Here is a 14,807-nt window from a genome sequence, read left to right on the forward strand (position 1 = left end):
TTATGCAGATATTGCACTTTCTGGGCTGATATTCTGATTTTATCTTGTCTTCCTTATTTTACAACTGTTCTGTCTTTTTGCTTTCCTTTCTGTATTTTCTCAACTTACATTTCTAACCCTTCTACTGAGTTTTAAAATTTCTCTGCTACTTTAATTTTAATTGCAGTAATTCCAGGACCTCTTTCTCATTATCTGATTGTTCTCCTTTTACAGTATTTTATTTTTATCTTGTGCTTGCACTATCTTTTCTTATATGAGAATGCTAATTTCAGTTTTCTATAATTCCTTGTGTTGCATCTGCTTTTGAGTTCCTTCCCGCACCGCCCTTTCTTGGTTATTTTGGTATTAGAAGTTTGGGAGCTTACCTTAAGTGTATGATGATTCATAGCCATCTAAACTCATATTTTATTTTTAAAATAAACTTAAAAAAGAAAGTATAACAGACATGCACAAACGTACACAAGTCTTACATGACCATAACTGAATAAACACTTCTAAGTCCAGACTATTAGTATGTAAAAGTGAAGCACTAAAATGCTGATTGGAATCCCTATAGGCAGGTTGCTGCTTACTGCTGGGCTTCACCACTGGCGAATGGGTGAGGACATGGCCATTTTGCTGAGGGAATCTTATGCATCAGTATCTATAGATCTCTTCTCTTGGGCTAACCAATTTTCCCGGAAAGGGATCCTCAGATCTTCTGTCTACTTTCAGTTCAGCCTGGTATTAATAAATCCAAAGTCTCTATCATTCAACCTCTTCAGACAGCAAATCTCTATGCTTTGTTCAGGTTAGAGATGTGGCAGGGGTTGATTTGGGGTCTAACTACTCCTTATACAAACTTTCAAAAATTTTTCTAGTTTTCAGTCCTAGCCTGCACCCTTCCAAGGTTCTGAAGTACTCGTCAGCTTGCTGTAAATTAACTTCCCTTGATGCAGATACTTAGCTTTCTCTGCTCTGTCTCGGTCTTCTATAATTCTGCTAACATTCCTGTCTGCTGTTGATTTCTTTCTTATTCTCTTTGCCCTTACCCTTTATACCTTTTTAACCCTGTACAGCCATTTTAATGGCTTTCAAGGGAGAGTGGAGGATAAATGCATGTGTTCATTCTGGCAAGCTAAACTTGAACTCCCTCTCATTTGTTAATGGAGGCATGTTCAAAGGGTCAGACCTACATCTTCTCTTTCATACTTCAAAATCATTCTGAATTTATCTTTTGAGCTATAGATCTGTATTTGCAAATGTCTCTTGGAAACATGTCCCGAAAGTAACTCAATATTTTTTTCTGAAAACCTATTTCTTTTTTCAACCAGCTTATTTTTACTCATTGGTATCATAATCATTACAGTTCACTACACTGAAAATATCATCTCTGATTCTTACATCTTACTGAATCTCCCCATATCTAACAGGGTATCAAGGCTTGTCAATTCTACTTCTGAGATCTCTGTTATCTTATTCTTAATATTCCATTGTTTACTGTCTTAGTGTTCTAGAGCTGCTATAACAAAATGCCACAAAGTGGGTGGCCTTAAAGAATAGAAACTTATTTTTTCATAGTTCTGGGGGCCAGAAATCCAAACCAGGGTATTGGCTATGTTGGTTCCTCCTGAGGGCTGTGAAAGAGGAACTGTTCCATGCCTCTCTCCTAGCTTCTGGAGGCTCCTGGCACTCCTTGGTGCTCCTTGGCTTGCACATGCATCTTCACATTGTATCTTCCCCCTGTGTCTATTTCTGTCTCCCTGTCTGTCCTCCTCTTTTATAAGACACCACTCAGATGGGATTAGGACCTGCCCTCTTCCAGTGTGACCTCATGTTAAGTGAAAGCATCTACAAAGACCCTATTTTTAAACAAAGTCATAGTTACAGGCTCTGGAGGTTAAGACTTCAACATATCTTTTTGGGGGAACACTTAAAAAAAAAAAATTTTTTTTTTTTTTTTTATTCAATCCATAACATCCACTACCCTGAATACCAATTCATCCTATTATGTTCATCTGCCACATTAAAATCTTACCTTGCCTTGAAGTCTGGCTAAATGACACAGCTTCCATAAAATCTCCTTTTAGGCAAACTTTTCCTTCTCTAAAAGACTTTTACATTTTGTTTATATTTCTCTTATGGCACTTAGTAATTTAAAATTTCTTGCAGATGTTGCATATGTTTTATTTCCTCTACGACAGTTTAAGGGTTTTGAGGAAAGAGGCTTTGAAGGAATCTCTCTCTGATCTTCCTCATTACAGTCTGTTAATTTTTGTCAGTACATATGTTAAATGAATAAACAAATTAGGGACTACAGAAGGAAACAAAAGAAGCATGACAGAGTCCCTTGTCTTCTGGAAAAAATGTATACCTATATCTATAGCTACAGTACGTTGTTGTATGCTGTTGAGTTGATTCCAACTCATAGCAAACCCACGACAGAGTAGAACTACAGTAGGAAAAAAAAAAAACAACAACATTGCCCTCAAGTCGATTTTGACTCATAGCAACCCTATAGGACAGAGTAGAACTGCCCCACTGAGTTTCCAAGGAGCACCTGGTGGATTCGAACAGCCAATCTTTTGATTGGCAGCCATAGCTCTTAACCACTATGCCACAGAGCACCCGTGAAAATAAGTAGAAAGTAAAATGGCCCTTCATGTAGGTCAGGAACACAGGTGTTTTCATTTAACATTACCATTGCCATGCCAATCAGCTGCTATAAACTAAAACACATGGGTTGCCACCCTTCGATGAATTCAGGATAAATTTCAGCCACTTGATAGGATATACAATCTTAAATGAGCCTTTATTCAGCTTTTAACAAAAGCCAAGTTGAATTAATTGATATTTGAGAAAATCTAAGGAGTAAAACCAACCTTCATTTCTCTAGGACTTTAAAGCTCTACCTTTATAATAAATAAGAAAACAATAAATCTACATTAGATTGTCACAGAAATGTCTTGATTCAATTGCATTTTATTTTTATGCTGTCAGGTTTTATAAAGAGTAAGTCTTATTAAGAGTGTTTTTGCATCAGTGTTAGAAGGTATTTACCATTATGTACTTAATGTGGAACCATATGAAACTGCTAATATTCAACTGCTTTCAAATGTAAAAAACGGTGGTTTCATATGGTTTACCTAATAGTTTCATGTTTCTTTTATAATGAACCATACAATATAATTTAGCAGAAGGTCCCTAGGTGGCGCAAACAGTTTGTGCTTGACTGCTATCCTAAAGGTTGGCAGTTCTAACACATCCAGCAGTACTGCGAAATATAGGCCTGGCGATCTGCTTCCATTAAGATTACAGCCAAAAAAATCCCTTTGGAGCAGTTCTACTCTGTAACACGTGGGGTCGCCACAAGTCAGAATCAGCTCAATGGCAACTAACAACAACAGCAACGTAATTTAACAGTAAGAAAAATTTTATCTCATATGAAGGTAATAATGGCTCCCCCCACTGCCAAAAGGTGACAGTGACGTTGTGCTGGATGCTTTCTTTTCGCTTCAGCTGCCAAGAAACTCAGTGCTGAATGTCATGCTCAACTATGATACTTCATTTAGCCTAGGTTTTGCTATAATTATCTGTATGTTTCTTCTGGTTTGACCTTTTTTACTTTTATTCATTCAAATGTAATGGGTTTTTCTGAAAATGAGTACTGTATCAATAATAAATAAATAACTGGTTGCCTAGAGCACTGTGATGAAGGCTCTGCCTGAATTTGGCAGAGAAAAGTACCAAGATCAATCCATAATATCCCCATATGGATACCGGAAGGGGAAGAGGTCACACACTACATATTTCCAGACCCATGTCATATCTGGCTCAGTGGTTAACAGCTTGGCTGCTAACCAAAAGGCTGGCAGTTCGAATCTACCAGCCGCTCGTTGGAAGCCCTATGGGGCAGTTCTACTCTGTCGTATAGGGTCACTGTGAGTCAGAGTAGACTTGATGCCAAGGGGTTTGGTTGGGTTTTATGGTTTATGACATGTTTAAGGTGCTCAAGGTCTTACTGATGAGGTAGTTGAAAATTAATTATGAAGGCCACTCTATAAATGATGTGATCTGAACTGAATTTAGAAATTAGAGACAAGCATTGTATTAACGGGGTAAGGGCACTCTTGCCGGAGGCAGTGAAATACAAAAGACAATGAAAAAAAAAACCTTACATATATGTGAATATTTGTATGTACATTAGCTTAGTTTAAGGACAGAATCAGTAAGTAAAAGAAATAAGTGAAGCTAGAGAGATGACGGAAACCCTGGTGGCGTAGTGGTTAAGTGCTACGGCTGCCAACCAAAGGGTCGGCAGTTGGAATCCACCAGGCGCTCCTTGGAAACTCTATGGGGCAGTTCTACCCTATCCTATAGGGTCATTATAAGTTGGAATCGACTCGACGGCGCTGGGTTTTGTTTTTTAGAGAGCTGAATAAACCATTCTAGCTTTTGGGCAGGAAAGTGCAATCATAAATACGGTATATGAATGCTGAAAATGAACCTTTGGAATCAAGTAACTTTTTTAAGACTAGAAGAGACCTAAAAATTAATTTTACCTCTATCATAGTAATAACTGGTTCAGACAAGAAGCAACAATGAATGCTAATAAGACTGGGTAAAAGATTGTTGGGCAAAAGGGTGTTGACATGGTCTCAAAGTTAATACTCTACATTTAAAAAAAAAAAAAAAATGACTCTACATATCACTTACTAATTACCAAAAAAGGTATTTTTACATGGCCTTATAATCAAATAAAGAAAACAAAAATCCTCACCACTGGATCAATAAGTAACATCACGATAAACAAACAAACAAAATACTGAAGTTGTCAAGGGTTTCATTTTATTTGGATCCATCATCAATGCCCATGGAAGCAGCTGTCAAGAAATTAAACAACACACTACGGTGGGCAAATCTGCTGCAGAGGACCTCTCTAAAGTGTTAAAAAGCAAAGATGTCACCTTGAAGACTAAGGTGGGCCTGACCCAAGCCATGGTAATTTCAATAGCCTCACAGGCATGTGAAAGGTGGACAATGATTAAGTAAGACCAAAGAAGAACTGACGCCTTTGAATTACGGTGTTGGTGAAGAATATTGAATATACCATGGACTGCCAGAAGAACAAACAAATCTGTCTTGGAAGAAGTACAGCCAGAATGCTCCTTAAAAACAAAGATGGAGAGACATTGTCTCACACACTTTAGGAATGTTATCAGGAGGGACCAGTCTCTGGAGACAGATATCATGCTTGGTAAAGTAAAGGATCAGCAAAAAAAAGGAAGGCCCTCAGTGAGGTGGACTGACACAGTGGCTATACAACAATATGCTCAAACATAGGAACAATTGTGAGGATGGTGCAGAAACAAGCAGTGTTTCATTCTATTGTACGTGGGGTTGCTATGAGTTGGAACCAACTCAATGGCACCTAACAACAACAACAATATAATAAAATTTAATTTTATGGTCAAACTTAAAGATCACCAATAATGGCCTAAACTATTATCATGTGATTCCTTACCTCATGTCTGTGTAGTAAAGAATTTGGCCTTGCCCAAAGAGAGATCTGGCTTTGCCCTTGGCTTCTGGGAGGTAATCTATGTCACATATGATAGGAGTGTCCTTCTTTAGGGCAGGGGTCAGCCACACTGGATCACAGGGTAGGGGTGGCTACTCTTAGGGTGGAAGTTAGCCATGCAGAAAGACCAATCATGTGATTGAGAGTGGGAGCTTTGGGTCTCATGGTACCAGTTGAACTGGAGACTGAGTTCAACCATGTGAATAATTGGTCAGTCATGCCTACCTAATGAAGCCCCAATAGAAACTCTGAACACAGAAGCTCTAATAAGCTTCCTGGGTTGGCAATACTCTGCGTGTATTGTCACATACGGATTACATCAGGTAATGCGTCCTGAGGAAAATAGAAACGTCATGTTTGGAACCCTCCGAGACTCTGTTCTAAGCATTTCTTCCCTTGGCTGATTTTGATCTATATCCTTTCCCTGTAATAAATTGTAATTTTGAGTATGACAGCTTACAGTGAGTCCTTCTAGAGAATTATTGAACCTGAGGGTGGTTTTGGGAACTCTCTGAACTTAGTTAGTGTTAGAAGTTCAGTTATATACTTGAGGACTATGCCCTTAACCTTCGGTTTGGCTAACCTCAGTAGATGCAATGAGGACACATCACCTATGTAAAATTCATGCCAAAAATGTTTTAGCTAAATCTGATCATGAGGAAACAATCAGAAAAATTTAACTGAAGGACACTCTTTGAAGCAACTGGTCTTAATTCTTTAAAAATATCAATGTCATAAAAGAAAAACTAGGGGCACTTTGGTCTAGATTAAATGAGACACGACAAGCAAATGCAACAAATGATTCTTTAGTGGACCTTGGATTGGGGTAAGAGACAGCTATAAAGTGTAATACTAGAAGAAATCAGAAAATCTTAAAATGGTCTGCATTTTAGGTAATAGTGCAGTTGTATCAATGTTAAGTTTCCCAAGTATGATAACTGTATTGTGATTATGTAGGAGAATGCCCTTTTCTTGAAAGCAATATGCTGAAGTATCATGAGGCTAGCTTTCAAACTGTTCAGCAGAAAAATGAATTGAAATAAAATAGTAAAATTATGTGTACGTGTGTGTGTGTGGACAAAGAGATAAAGGAAATGTGGCAAAAAGTAACAACTGGTAAATACAGGTGAAAATACACAAATATTTCTTGTACTATTCTTACATATTTTCTTATGTTTTGAAATTAAAAATGAAGAGATCTTGCATAATCTGGGTCAAATCTCACAGTTTACAGATACATAAACTGAAACAAAAAAAGTTTTATTTTGACATGTTCATCAACTAGGTTGTATGTAGCAAGTATATAACTTACAGTTCAGCACTTTTTCAACTCTTTTATACAGTCTCTGAAAACTAATCACATAGGATAAATAAGAACAAGGAATGCCTTACCCCACTGCCGTCAAGTCGATTCCAACTCATAGCAATATTACAGAAGGGATGACAAAAGGTAGGGAACTGACTATCAGGCAAATGTTCCAAGCCATTAAAGGGCTAGATTAAGGTCGAATGTAGATACGGAAAGGAAAGGGCAAATAAAGAAACAATGTAACAGAAGACAGCCATGTGTTAGGAGGAGGAAACGGAAATGGCTCTAAAAAACACAAGCTGGAAAGTACCAGAGGTAATAAAAAAAATCAGAAAAAGGTGGCCATTTAGGATAAGAAACTTAATTTGAGACGTGTATTTCAATTGTAATACGCCAGAATGTAAGCTAGAAGTGTACTAGAATGTAAACTGTAAGAGGCAGGAATTTTTGTCTGTTTCAATAAATATTCGCTGAACAAATAAAAAGTTGATAAGATACTTAGGTCAGATACACAGGAAACATAAAAATTGAATTAGCAGAAGGTATCAAATGGTCTATCAAGAGATATGTACTTTTTAGATGTTTAGGGACGTGGACATATTTAAAGTCTCTATCTTCTTCCAGGCTAGTTTACTGGAAAGCTCTGCCTGGGGTTTTGAGTATAAGCCCAAACGATAAAGTTATCCTTTTTCTTTCCCACTGTTCCCTTTATGCTTCTCTTTATGGGAAATCTCACTGGGAAGACAGGCGGCTCTGGTCAGACGCCATCTAGTGCCATTAAAACCTCACTATTATTCTGAAGAGATTTCAGGGTGGCCCAAGGTTTGGTTCCAGGATCTGCATCATCAGCACCACCTAGGAGCTTGTCAGAAATGCAAGTTCTCAGGCTCCACCCGAGACATACTAAGTCAGAAAACTGGGGGATACAGCCTAGTAGTTCGTGTTTTAAGCAAACTTCCTGGTGATTGATGCCTACTGAAGAGCTAAGGACAAAATAATTTAAAGGTACTAAACTTTTATTCCATAAAATAAGTCACATTCTAAGTCATTCCTCTTGAGGTGCAGCTGAAAATTTAAGACTCAAATATATGAAAAGATATTTATAATAAAATTCAGTGTAATGTATCAAATAATAACAATTTATCATGTAGTACTCACACAGAAAAAACTAGTCTGCAATAAAAAATAAATAAGGCATATACTCACTTCAATGTTTCAGCAAGAAAGAAGCTCTGCTGGACATCGTCATGTGTAGGAGTAGAGGAGTATACATCCTTGACCCCAGAAAATCCACCGCTCACTCGGCAATACTTTTCAATAGCCTGTGAAAGAGATCAGACAAAAGAACCAATTCCACAGAATTTCAAGATTTGAAGAATAAGTTAAGGAACCACAGTTAAAAGTTCATAGAGATCTGTATGAGAATTTGATATTTTAAGAATAAGATTTATTATCAAATAGAAAAATTCTTACACTGGAAAAGTTAACTGAGGTATTCTGCTTCCTGTGGAATCTCTCTCTCCCCAAAACTCTCATTTTTTTTTTAAGACATTTCCTATTTCCTTAACTCAGAAATCAAATGTAGGCTATACTCAAGGAATTATAGAGAACTTTTCCTGACACAATAAAGCCTCAGATTCTAACAAATCAAGATAAAGGTCAGTTTGAACTGAAAATTAAAAACTCAATTTCATAAATTCCAAGGACGAGCAATAATTCAAACATGCTAAAAATGTATTAGAACTTGCCATAGTAACGACAATAAAAGAAAACATTTACTGTAAACAGGCTGTATGCTAGAGACACTGTGTTATCATAATCCTACGAATGAAGCATTATAAAAAAAAGAGCCTACTCACACACCTACTATAATGGTTAAGTGCTACAGCTGCTACCCAAAAGGTCAGCAGTTCAAATCCACCAGGCGCTCCTTGGAAACTCTATGGGGCAGTTCTACTCTGTCCTGTAGGGTCGCTATGAGTCGGAATCGACTCGACGGCAGTGGGTATTAAGAGCTAACAATTATGAAGTGCTTACTATGTGCTGAAGGCTATTTCTAGGAGCTTTAAATACATCAAGTCATTTAAATTTCACAACAACCTTATGAGATAAGTACTCTTAGTAACCCCACTTTACGTGTCAGAAAACTGAGACACAGGGTAATTTGCTTCACATTATTAACTACTATGCTGTACTGCTATACTGGGAGTGAAAATTCTTAATTTATATCTCTCTTTGCATCTTTGAACAAGCCTAAATAAAATACACTCAATTAAATGGAATCTAGTCACAATGCTGCTGGTCAAAGCAACCAATATACTGCCCATAAGCAAGTATACCACACTCCAGAATTAAGCCAGTCATGAAAAGTTGAAAGCACATGTACTCTTTTCTTTCTCTACTCAACCCTGAGATATCATCCAATGAAGATATAGTTACTTATCATTACTAGTCCAGGCTGTTGTTCCTGGTCTTGGTACTCTTATTACTCTTCAGGTTCTCCTTCTTCTTAATGAAAAGCTCATTAGTGCTGAAAAGGTTTATCTAATCAAGCTGTTCATTTTATAGCTCTATTTTGATTACAGCTAGGTTTTAAAGCCTTCTTACCAAAGAGTTTTGTGCTTTTCTCTACCTAAATACAGGTAGTCCCTGACTTACAATGGAGTTCTGTTCCAATGACTACTCTGTCGTAAGTTGGTTCTGACGTAAGAATACCTCATTTTTTTTTAAGTTTCATTATTATTGCCTTTTATTATTAGTATCTTTATAAATCTGATCTTGATTTGTCTTTAAGGGTTGGAAAAATTACATCTGAGAATGATAACATCAGCAAATTATGAGCTGCAATACTGTATGTAGTACATATTACTAATAATAAAGTATAAAAAAAATGTACAAAAAAAGAAAAGAAGGTTGTTAGGTGTAGCTCATCCTAACTTAAATAAGTCGTAAGGCGGGAACTACCTGTATTTTAAATCTATTTTAAATACAAGAGTTTTTGAACACTATGTTCTTCACAATGATCATGTGTCTTCAGAACAGTACAAGGGTACTGAGAAATCACAGAGAGGCATAACTAAAAATAACGAACAGGTAGATAATTCAGAGTCATTTCTTGAAGGCAAATCTTCATACTTAATACACTCAGGTTTGAAAGTTCGAGGATGCAAATAGAACAGGTAATGCTTTTTCAGAAGAAATGACATACCGCTATATTCTATCTCAGCTTGTCTTCTATTTTCTTCACACCACCCAACACCAGAGGAGTAGTGATGGGCAAATTCTGTTTAAGATTTGAAGCCTCTTCTTTTTGTCTCCTCCCCCCTCTTCTCATGGCATACTTTTGAAACTTGAATTTAGACCATAATTATTTCAGTTCTTGTTCTTGAGAAATCATACTTTGAGTTTTTGTATTTCCATACAGGTTAAAAAAGCAAAATTCTAACTCCTGTCATTCAAATTTGTGCAGATGTGAGCTAAAGTTTGAGCTTGTCAAATCTCTTCATAATAAGGTAAGAGCGAGGCCATATTTTATGAAAGTGCACAGGAAAACAGGGCCTTAGGACAATAACACATGACTGTACTGTTTCTCCATGAGAGGATGTGCTTCTGTCACTCCTCTCCCCATCCCTTGCCTCACATGATTCAGATGTATTGTCCTCATTCCTCTAAATAAGAATCATTAAATATCAGAGGACATTCAGGGAAAACAGATTCACTGCAGGATTATTTTACCTAATTCCCTTACATAAAATATGGCCTGATTTATATAAGCATTAGGGAGTCACTGCTGCTGCAAGAACTGTATTTGTGCATGTGTCCTATTCCTGAACCTCTGTCACTACAGTCTGGCTATATTCTCAACTCTGGCAGGTCCCCCTGCATAGAAAGTTTACTAGTAGCTGTTTGCCCAATTTTGGACCAAGGGGTCAAGGAAAAGCAGCATCAATAAATGCTATGTTTGTTCCTGGTCTGTTAACCACCTTGCACCCGTTAACATTCTCTTACTGTTAAACTTCATGAGGAATACCTAGGTCTGAGTGACAAATGTCACATAAGCGTCTCCACCTTAGTTCAAGTTTTTATCACATTATTCCTAGATTATTGCAGTGGTCTCCAAAAAGCACCAGTTTGCAGACTTCAATCAGATCCTTTTGTTTTGTTTTGTTACTTCCCTACTGAAAAGTCTTCAGTAGTTTTTTCTCCATTGGAAAACCTTTAGTAGTTCTATAAGTGATTCTCAAAGTTAGGGGGCTTTGGTGGTTAAGGCATGATGAGGAAAAAGAAGAAAATGATCTAAAAGGCTTTTAAAATGGTTAAAGGACTTCCTATTCCCACTCCCCATATGAAATAACGTATGTAGTAACGGACAGAAATCCAGAGAGAAGAGTGTGTGTGTTTGTCTTATTCCTGAACCACGAAGTATACATTCTTTAATCTGGTATGTAAGGCTGTCTACATAATGACTCCAACCTTTTCTCCCTCTGTTTGCTACTCTGAAACCTTCTCTTTACATGAATTGGTATACATACTGCCCTAAACCTTACAAATTCTTGTCTGAGCAATTTACTAGCCCTGCTAGCCTCACCTGAGATATCCTCAGTCAGTCTATCTAGACTGCAAGCTTAACTAAATAATTCAAATATGAATATTCATTAAAATTAATAATACTTACCATAATTAATAGATCTTAGAGATTAAAACACCCCAGCCCTAAGAATAAGCTATAAAAAAAACCCGTTGCCGTCGGGTCAATTCCGACTCATACCCTATACTTTGATGAAAAGACTAATGGTTTTTTCCTCCCCAAATACTATAGCCATGAGGTTCCCTGGCAGGCTAGTATTTTAAGAATGAAGCACTTCTTTACTTACTAACTATTAAAATTTCTTCCTTTCAAATTTATGTATATTTTGGCTTTTAATATAGAAAAATTCAACAATTCACTGATTCTTTTTATAATGATCCATTAAAGAATTACTCAGAACATAAGCTGAAATAAATAGGGGGTAATCTTAAACCTAGCTTTGTGAACTTGGGCAGTTTTATAATGATTTTTCCCTCCAGAGGTTAAGCATGCAAAGGACCAAACCAAAAAACGCCTGCGGCTGTAGAGTTGATTCCAACTCATAGAGACCCTATGACAGAGTAGAACTGCTCCAAAGGGTTTCCGAGGAGCGGCTGGTGGATTCAAATTGCTGGCCTTTTGGTTAGCAGCCAAGTTCTTAATCACTGCACCACCATGGCTCCATTCAAAGGACAGTATAGAAAATTAAACTGCTTATTTTATAATCATAGTGGAAAATTGCCTTTTAAATGACTCCTTACAGTTATTCAATAAAACAGTGAGTGAATATTATTAGGGAAGTGCTTCTAATAGAAAACAAAACAGGATTACAAGGTTTACTTCTACTGCTCAAGTAACTTAAATTGACTAACACAGTTTCATCGTCAGATAAATGAAAACAGTCCTGTAGTTACTGAACACGAGGTAAAGGAGAGAGGAATACACGGGACTATAGGTGGGCCTGATTTGAACATTTTTGCACGTAGAATGAAATATTGGCTTATTTACCAGTGCTGCCTCCCAGCCCCACTGTCTGTATCTTGGATCATGAGTAAATCGCCATAGGTACCAGTAGGTTTCAATGACTTCTGGACGGAGGATGTAATACTTCTCAGCCTGCCGGACTGCCACAGCCTCTACTGCACCATCAAACTTAAACGATTCAGGACCCAGCTTTAATGCTGTAACATCACAAAAGAAACAAATGAGCAAAATAAAATCATTTTTGTCATTTGACAGAGATTTTTTCTCACCTGAAAAAACCGGATATGAAATTGTTATTTTTGTTGTTATTGTGTTTTATTTTTATTGTTCATGTTTTGCCAAATGTGTTACTTTAAAAGATCCACATTTAGTTCTCTTATAATAGACTTATAAATACTTCCTATTATTCTGACATGCTATATTTCTCATGAATAATATACATCAGCATACTGCTAAATCTAACTATGTTGACAGTAACCCTATGGAAACAAATGCAAAGCTACACAAAAGCATATTACATATTCTATTTTGGACCAAAATACAATGATACAGATTGTATTGTGTAGAATTTTTTTCTTAAGTCGAGATAAATGTAAAGTCCTTTTGATACAATACACACACATACAGAAAACATTTCGGAGCTCACATCTTGGATTAAACTTAGTTACAGATGATATAATTTTCCCTCAAAGCATAATAAGTAAGAAACAATACATTTTAAAACTTAAAACAGTTTTAAAAATAAAATCTATTATCCTATAGCCTCTATGAATACAGCAAGGGAGAGGTTCAAATTGCCCATCACCAAGAATTTCATCAGTAACTTGCCCATTTATCAGTTTGAATAAAACGTGACCATGACACATATACTTGGTAGCATTATACACTATTTCTTGAATGATATGATTTATATTCAGGCTGGAATATACAGCAGTATGTGAAAAGTTTTTAAGGACTCTAATAATAATTATACCTGCACCTAAATCTGGGCAATACAAAATCATCTCCCATTGGTATGTTGGAGTCACATGCAATTACCATTCTCTCTCAGCGATCAGCGTTCTTTCTTGTTACTAGGTTGCATTGGTGGCAAAGGTTAAAATAGTTTCAAAGTCTCTCCCCTCTTTTGAGAAATGCTGGGCATTTTTTATATTTTTTCAGAAAAGAAAAGGTGGCACAAGAACTATAATCATGCCACACATGGTTGCTGGCATGACATACATTGGTGTGACCAGATTTCAGCATTACAAGAATGACACTGTAAGCTCCAAATAAATGCACACACATAGATACACCCCCCCCCCCCAAAACCAAACCTGTTGCCATCGAGTCTATTCTGACTCATAGGAACCCTATAGCACAGACTAGAATTGACCTATAGGGTTTCCAAGGCTGTAAATTTTTAAGCAGACTGCCACATCTTTCTCCCATGGAGCAGCTGGTTAGTTTGAACCGCTGACCTTTTGGTTAGCAGCGGAACATTTTAACCACTTATCACAAACACTAGAGGTAAAGATAAAGCCTTTCTTACCCTCTTCTCCAGTCAAAGACCAATCTACACCAAAACAGAACAAACAGCACGCACGCGCACACACACACACACACACACACACACACACACACACACACACACAACAGGGACTGCAGACAGTTGTATTAAAAGCAAAACGTGTTCCAACAGTTAATAACTGCAGTTGTTTACTGCGAAGTCTTGAACAACTCAAGTGGAACGAAAGCAGGGGTTCTTAACCTGAGCAGCACGAGCTCTATGGAAGGCTCTGGAAGAGGGAGACAGTGTCATGTCCAAGAAGCCTCTGAAACTGAATGCAAGACTTCATGTGTGCACACAAAGCTCTGACCACATCCTCAAAGGGATCTGAGATTAGGAACAGCCATCAAATTGTCAATTAGTATTTTGTAAGAAAACTTCTATTCAGCTTACTGACAAAGTCTGCCATAAGGTAAAATATTATTTGGCATTTAACAAATGCTTTTAAAATGACAACGGAAGTCAAGCACCATACCCATTGCCATTGAGTGGATTCCAACTCATAAGCACTGAGAATAATAACCCACATACTTTGGACATGTTATCAGGAGGGATCAGTCCCTAGAGAAGGACCTCGTGCTTCGTAAAGTAGAGGGTCAGCAAAACAGAGGAAGATCCTCAACGAGATGGACTGACACAGCGGCTGCAACAACGGGCTCAAACGCAGCAACGACTGTGGGGATGGCACACGATCGGGCAGTGTTTCGTTCTGTTGTAGGTAGAACTGCTATGAGTCAGAACTGACTTGACGGCACCTGACAACTAGTCTTTCAGGGAGCTCATTATCCATTATTTTATATAGAAACACCTTAGGAAAGCCAGAGAAAACCACAGAAGG

The 14,807-nt window shown here is 37.3% G+C and overlaps 1 protein-coding gene across 1 annotated transcript in view; it reads right to left on the bottom strand.

Moving 5' to 3' along the window:
* MAN1A2 (mannosidase alpha class 1A member 2) overlaps positions 1 to 14,807 on the bottom strand; it is a 236,028-nt gene that overhangs the window by 27,439 nt on the left and 193,782 nt on the right. Inside the window, exons 11-12 of the mRNA XM_064282369.1 lie at positions 12,445 to 12,617; positions 8,076 to 8,191 (exon numbers count right to left, since the gene is read on the bottom strand). Coding sequence (XP_064138439.1) covers positions 8,076 to 8,191; positions 12,445 to 12,617 — 289 coding nt within the window. The remainder of the gene's footprint in view (positions 1 to 8,075; positions 8,192 to 12,444; positions 12,618 to 14,807) is intronic.

This window comes from Loxodonta africana, chromosome 3 (assembly GCF_030014295.1).
Source record: "Loxodonta africana isolate mLoxAfr1 chromosome 3, mLoxAfr1.hap2, whole genome shotgun sequence".
Taxonomy (NCBI): domain Eukaryota; kingdom Metazoa; phylum Chordata; class Mammalia; order Proboscidea; family Elephantidae; genus Loxodonta; species Loxodonta africana.